General features: G+C 38.0%; 1 protein-coding gene across 3 annotated transcripts in view; it reads left to right on the top strand.

The window, feature by feature from the left end:
• The window catches only part of ACTN2 (actinin alpha 2), a 70,201-nt gene that overhangs the window by 11,255 nt on the left and 42,702 nt on the right, over window positions 1–16,244 (top strand). For all 3 annotated transcript variants that reach the window (XM_075089426.1, XM_075089428.1, XM_075089429.1), the window contains exons 2-3: window positions 13,495–13,609; window positions 14,911–15,030. In XM_075089426.1, coding sequence (XP_074945527.1) covers window positions 13,495–13,609; window positions 14,911–15,030 — 235 coding nt within the window. The remainder of the gene's footprint in view (window positions 1–13,494; window positions 13,610–14,910; window positions 15,031–16,244) is intronic.

Here is a 16,244-nt window from a genome sequence, read left to right as displayed (position 1 = left end):
AAAGGAGAATAGGAGATACGAACTCTTTATAAGAAGGTTTGTTTGGCACTGATAGGGTAGTGGTAATGCGTGTTCTTGGTTTAATATACTTGAGAGAAAGCCCCAGGCAGTATAAAGGGCACAGACTTCACCTTTAAAGCACACCTGCAGATTTGTCACTTGCAGATCCACCACCGTATTCGAGGGCCTTTTTGGATTACCTACACTTTGTTTTATCTCTCCACAGGGAGAGGCAAATATAACAGAGATTACATTTTTGTTCCATAATAGTAAAGAAGTGGCCACTTGGAAAAGAATATAGAGGGAGAGAAAAAGCAGAAAAATGGCTGGTCTCAAACCTTTTATCATTGCTGAAACAGTTCCCTCCTAACCTTTTGGCATTCTTACTGTGAATCCTTTTCTGAAGATGCCATCTAGTTTGTTGATACTCTTGTGAAGTAGAAATGCTGAGCACGGAAGGTGGTGCTCCAGAATTAACTCCTTCCGATTAACGTAGAAATGAGTGAATTTCTTTTGGCCCTATGACAGTTCAACTTTTCATTGGATATTTTGGTCGCATGACATACTAAATACCTTTTTCTATTCTTGTGTTTTTTAGTTTTTCAGTAGTTAGATCCAAAAAGTGCTCCTTAAATATAGCTCTTTGTCTAAGTAGCACTTACAATGAGACCCCCCAAATATCACTTTGCTCAAAAGTGATCCAGAAAGCACCAGAATGCAAATAGCTCACTGTTCCATTACCTGAGTGTGACTTCAAAAGTATCAGGAGTTGTCTTGATTTTATTCACCCAAGATCTGTGCATAAAAACTTGTAGACAGCAAAAGAGAGAGGGTGCATGAAAGAGATGTTTGGGAGCGTGCATCAGTAATTGGAGTTTCTAACAGAATGTGCATGCTTCACACCCTGCAAGCTCTCTGCTTAGGTCCCTAGTGTTCTACCTGATTGGCTGGGGAGAGGTATCTTTTGGACAGCACTTTAAGATATCAATAAATATTTCTATGTAAATGCAAAGATGCAGTCATTATTGCATGGGTGACAGAATGCATTAAAGCTTTTATAAAAATATGTACATTTCTTTGCTGCACTCAACTGTGTGCAGGGCAGCAGCAAATCTATTTTAATACTCTGACAACTGGGCGTGAACTGATTTATTTGTATGTATGTGCTGTAAAGGTTTGTGGTGTAAAGTGATCAGGAATGCTGTGTAAGATTAAGTTGCTATAGCCATACTACTTCAGGTTGCAATGTCATAATTACGTGTTTTTATAGTGTAAATTCAAGCTCTGCAAAGTGCAGTGTATTGGAACAGAGAATATTTGGTTAGTATGCTCTAAAGTTAGGTTATCTTATTAGAGGAAAATACTGTTGTACCATGCAAATAGTTGGCAGTCCCTGGAGGTTCCGTCTGGATGCTGAACACTCCCAGTCATGCTGTGTAGGAGTACTGTGTCTCTATCAAAAACACACAGGTCCTTGTGGGCGATGCTTCTCTATTTCTGCAGATTTCAATAGGAGACATTTTGAAGGGCAAAATTTGGCAGTGTTGCATGTAAAAAAAAAAAAAATTACCATCATCTGTTAATTGTTAAATTATTAAATGCTAGAAACAATATGGCCTACTGAATGAGATCAACATGTCCATAAACTTCCTTCAAGGGAAATAGAAAATCAACATCTGAAAATAAAAGCAAACAGAAGCCATTGACCAAAAATAGGTTGTTCAAACCTTTGCCTTTGTATGGTTCCATTAGTCCCCTTTTTGCTTGTTTTTGTTTTGTTTTTAAAGCTTTGCTCCCACTTAAGAACTGTGTTCTGAATATGCTTGATTCATAGATAAATTTTTCACCAATATTTGTGTTTTGAGGCTTGTGGAGTAAGAAATCTTTCAATTGCTACAGCATTTTAAATTTGCAAAGTGTACACGGGACTGTAAAGTACTGCACAATCGCTCAATTTTAAAGGTGAACAGAGGCCTCCTAATTCTGGATTTAGAGCTCTCAGTCCTTGCTGTGTATTTCCATTTCATCTCTACTGTGGGGTAAAGATTTTGGACAGACGTGTAAAGAGGTTTTACTACCTGAAAGAAGTTGTACAAAAAACTGTGGAAGAGCAAGGAGTCAAATGTTGCGTCTTTGTTCACTGTCTTTTCACTCTCATTAGAGAATGAAATTTAACATGGGGAGTATTATAACTTGGAAATTTGTTAGTAATTTGAGAACTTTATGTTTACTCCGCAGGTTATACCATTTATTTACCTTCCTGTAGTGCTAATCTTGTACCTTGAGCATTCTAATGCATTGAATAATGGTATGTAATCTAAAAAATTCAGTGGTATTAATGCTGTTATGACGAGGTATTGACATACCTGCTGTTTTACGTAAAAGGCAAAGAGAGCAGAAGGGTAGTGTATAACTGTAAATGATGTCATGCGTATTGTTATTGAAGTAGGAGGGCAGATAAAGAGGTAAAGTCATTGCAAACAGCAAGTAATTGCTCCCCATTAATCCATCTAGCTAGAATGAATTATCCAGGGCTGCTGTAAGACAGCTGGATGTTGCCATTTGGAAAAGGGTTCTCAAAAAGTGTTCCCTGTGCTGTTTGTGACCATCTTTTTTCAGGGATTCACGCATATGATGTGAATAGGCAAACTATACTGCAAAAATAGTCATTCACATATAAGAGAAAGCTGACTTGCAAAACCCTGACCTTTGTCACCACTTAGCAAGGTGGTGACAATATTAATTAAAAGTCTCAGTATTGCAAAGCCTTCCGAGTGGAATATTCCAATAGCTCCTACACCCCAACGACTGATGAAAGATAACCTTGGACTGAAGAAGGACTTTTAATTTATTGGTTGGGAATGCGTGGCTGGGGGGAACCTTTCACTTTTAGGTCAATGTTTTGAACCCAGGCCAGGTGAATAAGTGACAAGGTTGCTAACACATGCAGGCTGGTTGGTAATGTCTATGAGGTGAGCTGTACTCTCAGTTTAGCTCTTGTCAGGACAGGTGTCCCCATCTCTTAAATCACCAGAAATGGCAGCTTCATTGGAGGTGCCCAAAACTGACCTTATTAGTGAGAGTTAGGGATAGTGACTTTTCATCCTAGAGGTGAAAGCTAAAACAATTTCTGTCTGTGAAAATGCTTTCTCAGATTGCATCTGTGGGGTTATTCACAGCCATTGCTATTCTTAACAGGTCCCTGAGCGACTTCTTTCTCTGGCACATTTCATAATTGACTAAGAGTTTAAGGAGGGAACGATAGCTAGCACACAACTAGATTTACAGTAACAGGTAACTGGTTTATGCTAAACAGCTAGCTTTGATTTTTTAAAAATGTAGAATTAACTTTGGATGACTGAGAACAGATGCTGAAGGTGTTGGTAATTATTACGTGTTGTTTTCCATCTGTTTACAGTAGGTTCTGTTTTTGATTAATTTTACTGTTCTTTATTTACATGATATTTATAGTTTTGTCAACTTTCTAATCTTCTTGCTACTATTTCTTTATTGGGCTTTTTTTCAGTGTAGTGTTGGAGCACCTCAAAAGCAGCAGTGAATTTTCCCCCACAATAGTGCTGTGGGATTTGGAGGGTTTATTATTCTCATCATCCTTGAATACAGAAGTGGGGCACTTAAAAGTACTCAGCTGTGGCTAACATCTGCTCCCCTTGTTGTTAAAAGGCTTGTAGTCCCATATGAGGAATCATGGGTCATAAAATGCTCAGCATTTAGGACAGTGAAAACACTTCTAAAATTCCTGTCTTGAATGACTTAAAGTCTGTCGCAAAGTTGGGGAAAAAACACAAGTGACAGAATCTCTTCTCCAGGATCATAAAACAGACTTCAGGAAATGTATGTACCCATAGCACAGATCATTGAATCCACTTTCATTTTAATTTGGTTTATGTTTAACTTTACATTAACACTCTTCTGCCAGTTGACTTTCAATCTTCTTTCCCTCTATCCTGTTACATTTCTTCAGCTCTGTTTCTTTATATTTCTCTGTCTTCACTGTTCTACTGTCTTTTTCTCCAATATCCCTGACAAATCTCCTCTGTTGTTATATTTCATTTGGCTAAGGGAAATTAGGAGGTCATATGAAAGTAGGAGAGGGAAATGGGGATGACCACAGAAAGAACACCCTGAAAGAAACGAAGTTTATAGCTATCTGTTGTGTGTCAAGTGCTTGGATTCTTAAAAGGGAGTTGTTTTCTGCTGAAGGACTCCTTATTTTGTATTCTTTGGATAATATATATACCTAAGTATATACCTCAGCCACAGAATCTGGAAGGAAAAAGTCTTCTGGCCTATTCTCCCATTTCAAGGCTGCAGTGTAGATGTCCATTAGGATGAACATCGTAGAAAGTATGAGTTGAAGAACCTGGGAAAGCATTTAGTCCATTCCCCTGCCTTTGGGCAGAAGCAAATATGCTGATGCTGTTCTTGATATATTTATCCAACTTGTTCCTGATGATGTCCATGAAGGAGGATTTCACATTTACCCAGCCAATCTCTTCCAGCTCTTCACTGCTTCTAGAGTTAAAAATTAATCTAAATCTTCCTTGTTGTTGTTTAAGCTCGTATCTATCTTAAGCTCTATCTTCAGTGAACACAGAGAACTGTATTCTCTCCTCTGTTGTGACTTCTTAAATGATTGAGACAAGTATTAATCTCTTCAAACTTCTCATGATTAAACCTACCCAATGGTTCTATATTTTTCACAGATGAAGTTTTCTAGACTTTTATTCTTTTCATGGCTGTTTCATTGGTTCTCTCCAACTGGTTCATATTCTTCTTGAATTTTGTGCCCAAAAGAGGAGACAGTACTACCGCTAATCCCTTTCAGCACAGAGGAGATTAGAAGAAATACTTCAGATACTGATACACTTCTGCTTAAACATTCCAATATTGTAGTTGCCTTTTATAATAGCCTTTTTTAAATCAGGTTAGGTTGTGATCCACTGTTATTCCCAGAGCCTCTCCTTCAGTGCTACTGCCCTGCCAGCAGTTCTCCATCCTGTGTTTTTGCACTTATTTATTACTGGAGGAGAGCAGTACTTCAGACTTCTTGCTAATCTGCATCCAGCTTTCTTCAAGTTGTTTCACTGTTTTGTCAAGACTAGATTGAATTGTAGCTCTGTCATGAAACATGCTTTCAGAACCATCATTCTGCTGTCATATTCAAATGTCATAAGCATACGCTCTATTCTGTCATCTAAATGAGTAAGTAAAGTGTAGTATAGAAAATGGTTCAGGGCAGATTCCTACAGAAGTATACTTCAGTGGAAGAAGCACTTCCACTTAATACTGAGCCATTGCTCACCATTAATAGGAAAAAACTCTCTGACTTGCTAAACACTCTTCTTTTTATTTTTTTCCTCATATGGTTTTGTTTTTAGTTTTCCTCTTAGCTCTCTGCTGTTGCACCCAGCTTAGGTACGTGACATATGAGATCTGCTTCTGCAGAGTCTTGCTGGGGGGACCTTTAAAATACTCTAGCTTAACTAGTGGAACTTGAATGAATAGCTAGAGTTTAGATAGGTACATGCATGTCCTCCTCTCATGATTTTGCCTAAATGCAGGCTTAGAAAGGTAGCACAACATAAATTTTTGCTTGCTTGTCCTTCAAAATTTTGTTTTGTAAATATAAGATTGGATTCTCCAAAAGTTGGTGGTATTTGCCTAGTGAAGTTTCCCACTTCTCCATAAATAAAATATGCCAAACCTTTTATCACCTATAAGACTGTGTTTTCCCCTTTATTATTGAAATTACCACATATAAATTTACCACAGACCACTCTGGTCTGCTTAGTGATAGGGATGTGTCAAAAAATATTCAGAATTAGAAGAACATATCAGAAGTAGACAGTAGGTTTGGGATTTTTTTCCCCCAACAGTTTCTTTGTCTTTCTAATTCCTTCACCTTAACAAATTTGAGTAGGTTGCAGTTATATTGTAAAGATAAGAATGGGTAAAGGTATCTTGTGGTTTTTATAATGCAAGGTAAATCTATGCCCATGCTTTTACTAAAGGTTTTTATTGGATTTTTGCCCCTTTTATTTCTGCATTATTTTTCTGAGCAGAGTTCTCCTCTTTGAGTGATTCCTGAAATTCCAAAAATGAAAAGTAGATTTAGACCAGAAGTGTCCTACAGGTGCTGAACACTCTTTAGTTTCAAATGGGATTTTAAACATTGCATGTGCTCCTACTTCTAAAATATCAGTGTTTCTGATTGAAGATACATGTAAAATAGGCAGAATTATTTTAAACTGATAAAAACACACAAGCGGACAACCCTATGGCATGGCATGTATTTTGAGAAGTCACGCATTTGGATTGTACAGATGCCTGCTGCTGTAAAACTTTCATAAATGTGTGTCATCAACAGTAATGAAAAAGGAAGGAGCTTCCTTCAGGGAATAGAGCTGTTGTAGTATTACACTGATGGTCCACGAAAGTCCTGAGTTGTCTGAAGACTTACCTAAATTTTCATGCTTGAGACTGATGCTTCTCTCACACGTAAAGATGGGCTATGTTCCTGAAAACTCCTCTGTCTTTTCCAGCTATCTTAGCTGATCGAATAAAGATGACATTTACCTGCTCCTAATAAACCTTGCAATATTTTAACTGTTTTAGCCCCTCCAAAGACCTTGTGAAACCTCTTATCTTCCTTCCTTTCCTTCCTGTTCTTCCCTTAAGAAAAAAAGGCTGAGGTGAGGACAGCGCATGCAGTGACCCATACTGAGTTTCCCATACATCTTGCTGCATCCTGAGTTCTCCTGTTTTAGACCAATGGGACAGCATAACATTTCTCTCTTGTCTCCTCTGAAAGAAAGAACTAATGTCACTCACTTGGTAACAAAAGGCTCAATAATTTTGACATTTTGGGGGTTCAGCCTTGCCAAATTATTCTTGAAGGGATATTTACGTGCTCTGTGGCTTTTGTTTTTTGTTAATAGTGAGCACTGTAAAACAGACGTGCAATCATTCAGCGCTGGGAAGGGGTTGCATGTTTTAGAGGAAACCCTAGACTCGCATAGGATTAGGCCACCTGCTTTGTAAGGACTGAGGTCTCCCCAGGCTCTTCCACGCAAGCAAAATGCAGAATACTTATGAGACATGCATGTGCAATGTCCTGTGTGACGAGTGCATCTCTTTGACAATGTCTCCTGTGAATGATAAAATTAAGGAACTTGGGTGAAGTTCCCTTAGTTACTAGAACAGATAGGCTGACAGTGCAGAGTATGCTTGCATATCATCTCTGACACCATCTGTTCAGCTGTATGGATGGATGTGCTGGAGCAGGGAGGGCTTTCCCCAATTCTGGATTTGGGGACCTTGTGATGGAGCTTCTACTAACTTCCTTTGTGAGATAGTTCTATGCTATCCTTTCTGTCGTCCCCAGGAATTTGGCTTTGACATACTGCCTATGATTTGAGGGTTTCCTTTTAATGACCTTTTGGAACACACTGAACATTTCCCCTACCTTAGCCTTCATAACATCCTTCACTATGCTTTCACTGTGCTTCGTTTGGGTTGTTGCTGTGCTCTGATGTGTTTAGTGTTAAAATCCCACTTTGCCTACCAAGTGTTTTGGCGTGATCGAGTTGTACTGGTGGATCACCTCTCCTGTTACAGTTACTCTAGTCATTTTACTAACATGTACCAATGCATTTAGTCTTCCACTGCAAGGGGAAATAAGAGCAAGGGGACAGTTAATGACAATTCAAACCAACAAATAAGATGTAAGATTTTATTTATTTTCGATTCATAAAAATACACTAATGCACCTAATACACTAAAAGTACAGCTGATCTAGATGTTCTAGGAACAGCTAAAAGATTCCATGTGTAGTCAAGGGTTCACATCAAGCTAGTTTATAAAGGCTGTGCAATTTTCTGCTGTGTTTCACCTTTATGACCCTTCTTTTGGCAGCAGAATTAATTAGTTAACAGAATGAGGGCCAATGCAGACTTTATCCCAAGCCCAGAGAAAAGCCCTGATCCTGCATTCATTAGAACACTGTGGACACTGGAGCTAGGAGATCATGTTGCAGTTTCACAACTAATATTTTAAAACATGGGTAACAGACAGATGGGAGATTCTTCAAGGGGAAACCTCAGTCTGGCCTAGGGGGAATGTTCTGGCAGAGCTCTTTCTGTAACACCCTTGCCATGTGCTCAGAGCCCAATAATGTTCCGTATAACTACAGAGTGAATCACTGCATCTCATTTAGCCTAGAAGTAATGAAGACCCTCAGCTAGCACAAGTAGAGAGGAGAAAAACTTTAGAAGGGCTATAAAGCAGAGTTTTAAGAAACAACTCTATCTGAGATAATTAGGTAACACGTATGTACATAAACAAATGTGCTGAATATTTATATTTGAAGTTAATTTTCTTCAGGTGTGTTCTCCTGCTCTGGGTATTAGAATTTAAGGTCCATTTAAAATGAGTTGTGCTTCTGCTTTACTTAACAGACACAGGAAGTATTAAGTTTCCTATTAAGGCAATATTTTTCATAACTTATATGTTAAAATTGGATTTTGTCTATATTTTCTTATGTAAATATTACAGAAAGGCTAGAAACTGAAAACCCAAATGACTCATGGGCCAGTAGCCTTTCTGGCAGGGGTACAGACAAGCAGACACATGCCTTTTAAAATCAATATTAGATTTTAAAACTTGTAAATATTATACCAGACAGAAATTTATTTGAGTTGGAGTGAGTGAAAGGCAGTGTGTTAACCTTTGTTATGAGATATACGTACTAAATAAGATATGAGTCTCCAGTCCTTTATTAGGCTGGATCCACTTTTCAACCCACTGTCAGTGCTAAACTAGAAATTTACACTGTATCTTCAGCATGTGGAACAAGTTGTCCTGTGACCCACTGATGGGTAACAGTATTGGAGAGGGTGGTAACTGGTGCTTTCTCAATTCTCTTTATCCTTATTATCACATGCACGTATGAAACTTGTTATTATAGCATCTTGTTTTCTGGCTTTGGAGCACTATAAAAAGTTATCATTATGCTTATATAAAAAGACCGTGGGCTTTCCTAGGAGTCTAAGGCAATTCGACCTCCAGAAATATCACTTTTTCCATCAAAGCATGTCCTTCATTGTGCATGTGTAAAAATATTTGCACAGAGTGGGCATACCCTATCATTTTTTTGGCATTGGCTGCAGTTGATTGATAATTGATTAGGGATGTGTCCTTTTTCTGTCCCTTAGTTGCAATTCTACTTGTTAAGGGCTTGTAAAATTAAGTGGCCTGAGTAAAAAACCAGGTAAGGTTTTTTTTTTTCTCAGGCACACACTGATCTGTGAATCCAAATTATGGAGAACATGCTATTGGCAGTCGTCACAATGAGGCTAAGTGGGCATAGAACATACACTGTGCTCCCTTTTCGGGAATTTATTTTCCAAAATAGACCTGTGACAGCAGTAGACAATTAATAGTGCATTAAGAGAACATTTACCTCTGGGACTGAAAGCTGTTTGGCTTCCTGCCCTGCGTCCCCTCTTCTGCGGTCTCTCATCTAAGAATGTCAGCAAAGCTTCTTTTCTAGCAACAACTTTGAAAAGGAGAAATTTTTATTTCTTTATTTTTTAAATTTGTAGAGATGCCTATGGTAAATAAATTCTAAAAAAATAAAAAAAGTCTAGCTTTCTAGGCACTTATTTGTATTCCTCCTGGTATTCGGCTTGGTGCCTTCAGTCCTGCCTTGTTCCTCTGGGCAATCTGATACTCTGAAATGTGCTGTACAGCTCAGCATAAAAAGGAATTTGCTTTGTCTAAGTCATTTAATAGCTTTTAAATCCCAGTGCATTACAAATTTGTAGGGTACTATATGCTGGCTGTATCTTGATCTCCAGGACTTAAACATGCTTTGAATTGTTTCTTAATTACTATGAATAGAACTGTTAGTTAAAGCCAACGCAGTGAGAACAAGTGGTATCACAATGAGAATAGAAGGACGAAGGTTAAATAAAATATGGATTGTGGAAACTTAAAATGCACAAGTTAAGTTTTGCAGTAGTTTTAATACAGTCACTTATGGATTGCATCATTGAAACAGAGTAAACACTTCCTTAAGTAACATTCCTATAACCATGTTTAGTCCTAGGAAAATAAGCCAGTTTGCAAGGCACAAGGCTATGAAGCCACATGCCGTAAGCCTGCTGTAATTACTGCAGCGACACTTTCTGTGAGGCACAAGACAACTGTCTCAAGGGGATAGCACCATTTCATGACCTGGTGCACTGGTAAAACAGAAAGCTCTGAGAAACTGTAGTTTAGATAAAAGATCTAAATCTCTCATTCTAGATATAGAAGATAAATTATCTAGATACAGATTAAGTACAGAATCCACCCACAGTAGAGTGCTTCAGCAGAACTTATCTCATGAATGGAAGCTTTGTAGGTAATTCCAAGTTTATCTTTCAGACTGCTACAATGTCAATGACAAACCCCAATAATACTGGAAAGAATCTTAAATAACCTACAGATATAAAAAGGCAGCCCATAAAACCAGTGACTGTCTTCGAACTATTTATTGGAACAGCTTGATTCGACAGTAGTAGCATCTTTTCCTTGTTTATATCATAGGCCATATCATTGGCTGCTTAGTGTCTTCATAAAATGAAAAAGATTGAGAAGAAAGTTTGTCTCTCAGCAAATTCAGTGCAACAAAAATGTCAGTTTTCAAGAGGAACTATTTAAATTATTTGAAAACTCTGGGATTTTTGGATAAAACTTATGTTTTTTGTCTATCAGTGTGGCATCCAGTAAGTTGAATCAGCTGTTGTAGAAGCGTAGAGGACCACAGTGAGATTAGAGGTGGACAAAATTCAGATTTGCTGATTTATTTATTTATGGATATATGAGCTAAGAAGTGCCAGGTTCCATTTCTTCTTAAGGAGCTAAGTGAGAAGTAGCTTTCTTCACAGCAGGAATCAGATTTGTATTGTAAGACTGCTTGGCTGGTGGGATTGTTGCCATTAAATGAAAAATACAGAAAATTAATTTACTTGAGTGGTACATGGTCAGAACATTCACCATAAACATCTAAAAGAAGAGATGGAAATGGCTGAGGTTTTTCTCCAAATTCCTCTTTGAGTTCCAAGCATGGTGTGCTTCGAACAGTTCTACAAACTGCAATAGCATCTGCAGATAAGCACATGTCCATCATTGAAGCTTAATTCATTAAAGACTCATTTATTTACTGGTTCAGCTTTCTAACATTTATTGCCAAATTGCCATGCAAGGTTCATGTGCATTTACCCTTGAGTGCTGTTTTTTTTTCTGTGTTACCATAATATTTTTCCATCCAAGGATGCTTATTTTAGTATTTGCAAATGACTTACGTGGTGCAAGCCTTCTTAGATATATACCAGTAGAACAAGATACTGCTTGAGGCAGACAAATTACTCTTATAAGCTTGATCCTAACCCTATAATCATCCAAACCAAATACCATCCTAAGACTCCATCATGTCAAGCCCTGAGGGTAGAGGTGCCTAGTATCTCTGTGATGCTTGATACACTCTGGTTTCAAGTCTCCCGTGAGCCCAGTAAAACTAGTTACCTCAAAATGAGGGAAGTTTTACCTTCCTGAATGACTGCTTTTCAATTCTTTTATTAAAATAGATGTATTTGCAGAAATGCTTCTGCTGCAGCCATACTTACCTCTGTCTGCACACAGAACGACTTTCTTATGCCTCTAACCTGCAACTCATCCCCTGCAGGTCAACAGGACCCCTGCCCAGAACCACTTTCAATACAGCCTCCTCTCTCCTCCTGTCTCTGGGTATCTAGAATTAGGGATTTCACTGCACAGCTCCCCCATATCCATAGCACTTCTTGCTGCTTCCTTTCAGATGGAAAGAAGTCGATAAAACTAAAGTTTAGCAAGCTGCTCCTTGTCACTGTGGGAGATCTGAGAAAAAAGCCCAGCAAGCTGCACATAAATTCTTCACATAATTAGAATCAAACCCAAGAACAGTCAAAATGTTATTCTTTAACCGAAAATCACATTTTTAAGAATAGGCCATTTTTGAAAATTCAATCCATATCTTCTTCAGGTATGAAATCTGTCTAGAATTTACAAAATTCAGTTCCAGGCAAAGTTTTTGCCTTCGTCTACTGGCCTTTCTTATTCTGTTTCTGAGAGATCAGAAATTAAATAGTCTTAAAAAAAACAGGCAAGAAAAAAGAAGGCCAAAGGAAATTTCATACTGATAATGGGGATTTAGGATATATTTCATTTTTTAAACTATTAACATTAAATGTTTTTAAAACTATGGTAATTTGAAATAGCAAAAGAAGGGGAATTCCAAATATCTGACAATTTTAAGTAGCTGAAGTCTAACCTACCAAAATGTATGGCCTTGTTATATACCTAGAGTTAAATAACTGGTGAAATAACAGACACTGAAAAGCAAGGAGAATTTGTCAGAAGGCTGAGAAGTAATGGATATTTGAAAACAGACTAATTTTAACTACTAAATTTTATTGTAGCCCATGTTTTGATTTCATTCATACAAAAGGCAATGTGTATGTGACCTCTGTCGATCAATATAATTCTGCTTTTCATCCTGGGCAAGTAAATGCAGACTTGGTTATTCTCCATGGAGAGAGAAATGCTTGTGGTTGCTTTGTGACCATTTTTGTCTTGCAAGCTTAAGTATCTGCATTTGTGTGTTTCATAAAGTTGTGGTAGTTTTCTGAAAATATAATACAGTTTAAAAATAAAAGCCCCGTATTAGGCCATATCTGCAGGGTCTGAATGTGAGATTTCTGTGCTTGAATCATCGTAAAATTTCAAAATGCATTCTAATTGTCCATGTTTTCAGAAGGCTTTCTGATTCTCACTGTAGTTAAAAGTAGGAGCAGATGCAATTTTGCTGGTATCCTTGCTGTATAAAGTCTCTCTTCAGTTTCATCCTGAAGAGCGTTCTCACAACTTTCTGCCTGTGAGAAACGCATGTTACTTGTCCCTGACATAGATAATCTGTATAAGAACTGTTTATTGTGGCATGGATTCAAGTAGTAGAAGTTTTTTTTTCTTCTGTGCTTGATGTTGCCTACATTTTACTGTCACACAGCTTCCTTTACACCATATCAATCTTTCTTTTCGGGAAGAATGTGTAACAGATAACTCCCAGCATAAAATTATGTGCTCATAAAATGTTAAGTATAGTAAAAATTATTAGACAAATTTTGCCTTTATGTGTAGATCTTTTTTCAGAATGCATTCACGAGCAGATTCTTGCACAATATTCCTTCTAATCAAGCAATTCTTTGCATCTTCAGGAACACTTGGGGTAAGAATTTTGAACTCAGTGACATGTGTAAATTGAATGGGAGTTGGACGTCCACATTTCGAAAGCAGTAGTGAAAATCTCAGATATAGTGTTTACTCAGGTGGCTTAGTAGTTGTTTTGGAAAATGCCTTGTTGATAAATATTTCTTTTAATTACTATTACAGACGTTTACAGCCTGGTGCAATTCCCACCTCAGGAAAGCAGGCACACAGATTGAGAACATTGAGGAGGACTTCAGAAATGGCCTTAAACTGATGCTCCTCTTGGAAGTTATCTCAGGTTGGCTAAAATAAAGTTTGCTATGTGTTTACAGCATGCTAACTGAAAGACTCTTAAAAGAACAAAAAGTATTAACAATTCAAAACAGTGAACGCAAACTCTAAGTAGGGTGAAAAGTGAGAGATGAAAACACTAAAACAAAAGGGAGGGAAAAAAAGCTCTGCTTTTTCCTTATCTCCAAAATCTTCTGTTTTGTGGATGTATTCCGGGATATCACAGTGTATCAGGGTATTACTGACATCACAGTGTTGTTGGACAAGCCACAGAAACTGAGGACCTGGTCTTAGCCCTAACAATTATAAAGCCTTTACACTTAGGTTACAAATGCAATGTATTCCATTTTTAATATAAAAGTTCTGCTTTGCTTTTAATGACTTTATGGGATGGACCAATGCTTTTAGAAGTGAGTACCTGAAGTAAAACTAGATCAATATTTAGTCACAAGTAAAAGGTCTAATTTTTCAGAAGGGTGGAAAATCCAAGAATTCCTTTTGGCTACTGATGTAAACTCACTATGTCACCCCTTTTATGTGTTATTCAGAGGGTTAGTCCCCAGGTACACTCAGAATGCCCTGAATGGGAAGAGAATAGCTCAAGTTACAATGCACAATAAAGGTGAAAAAGAGCAAGAAGATTTTAAAGTCATCTTTATGGAAAAGACAGCTTACACTTTTGCTGGAGATTTCAGTGGGGAAAGAAGATCTTCAAATGATCACTCTTCATGAAATGCAGAGCCATGGTCAGAAATTACTCTTTGTAATGATTTGAAAAGATAACCTCACTCAAACTCATCAGCCTGTGCTCTGAAATTAGCTGCTCTGCTGTACTGGATGAGGTTGTTAAAAACCATTGCTCTTGGTCAGATGTGGAAGGATGCTGTGGCTAATCTGCTGGATAGAGTCCAGCCTCTTTACAGTCAGGTGGGTGTAAGGGTGATGAGCTCTGAGAACATCCTGGCTTCTTAGTATTCAGCTACTCTAATACAGGCAGTAGCAATGAACCAGAACTTGGGTAGCAGGAATCACTCACATATCTTCCAGATGTTTAGGGCAAATACAAAAATTTTAATCTGGTTTTACTGCTATATCAGAAAGATCTAAGAAGTCAGATGTTTCAACATTTTGACTTTTTCTTCAGGGTTTTGTTCAAAGCCATCTGACGTTCTTTCAGAAAAATACCTGTTAAAATAACTGCTAACTGTTAGACAGCATTCAGGACACATTCATGCTTGAGTTCTAATCACTTGGGTGTCTGTAGTCAGGTGCATGTAACAATAATACATCAAATTTGTTATTCTGCAGGGGAAAGACTACCGAAACCAGACAGAGGGAAGATGCGCTTCCATAAAATTGCTAATGTCAACAAAGCCCTGGATTATATCGCCAGCAAAGGAGTGAAACTTGTCTCTATTGGTGCAGAAGGTATGTGACAGAGCTTGACAATGCACCTTACGTAGATCCTAGGCATTCACATTGCAAAGAAGTCTGACAGACCCTTGGCCAAATTGCGTGGGCTGTTCTCTATATATGGGTGCTTCAAGAATCCCTTAATATCAGTTGCTGACCTATATCTGTGAAAGGACAAGAGGTGGAAATTTGTGGGCACCTGGAAAGGAATAGGGGTATAAATGGGCTCTAAGATTAGTTTATCCCCAAGATTAAATTGAATTGTCTGTGTTCCAGTGGGTCTTCAGATAATGATTTCGTCTTTCAGAGCGTTATGTTTTTCCTATACATTATTAAAAATAAGAAACTCCTTTAGAAATCAGGTTGGGTTCTAGGGTGTGCTTTATCCAGTCTGGGATCTTTTTTGTCTTTAGGAGATATTATTCAGACAAGGCAAAGACAGCCACTACCAGGTGGCTGGGACCTTCTCCCATTTTATTATGAGACTGACTCTGGATGGCAGCTCTGTTTCTAAAATTCAGATGTAGAGTTAAGGGAGTGATCAAAAGAAATTATGGTAGCTGGGGAGAGGCTGAACATGTGAAGAAAGTGGGCTGGGATGTTATTTACTAAAGATATTACTTTGTTATTATTCTGTTGTTCAGGTAGTTGAATAAAAACAGGCAGTTGGCTAGCTAAATGCTGATAGCTGTAAACTCTGAGCAAAAGAAGGCAGGCTTTCACTGCAAGTGAACCTATGCCTCCTATGAGATTCAATTAATTGTTTAAAAAGGACAAAGGTCTGTCTAGAACTAGCTGCTCCATGGAGATATTGGCGTAATGCTTTGCATATCCATTACCATACAAAGGAGTGATATGGCTAGCATGATATCTGGCTACTTTTGATTTCATAGCCTCAATGATATGCTGTCCATGCTAGGGGGCAGCCTTTAACATGTCTTTAGGGCAAAACTCTGGCTGTAACCTCGGTATCACGGTGAGAAGCACTAGCTGTATTCTATTCACGTTGCTAGGCCTTTTCAGATTGATTTATGAGCCTTCTCTTCCTGTTTTCTGATTTCTCTGGGCTCATATATGTCCTTAGTCTGGCTTCCAATCCTTGATCTCAGGGAGCTTACTGTAACTGTGTCTGGAGCAGGAAGATTCATTAGGTGGGATAGGGGTATCTGTAGAAGTAACAGAGAGAACTATCAGTATTCATTGATTCCACAAAAAGGTTGGACCTAGCC

Source organism: Phalacrocorax aristotelis, chromosome 3, assembly GCF_949628215.1.
Source record: "Phalacrocorax aristotelis chromosome 3, bGulAri2.1, whole genome shotgun sequence".
NCBI lineage: Eukaryota > Metazoa > Chordata > Aves > Suliformes > Phalacrocoracidae > Phalacrocorax > Phalacrocorax aristotelis.
The sequence above is the reverse complement of the archived record's forward strand: the minus strand, read 5'-3'. Positions and strand labels throughout refer to the sequence as shown.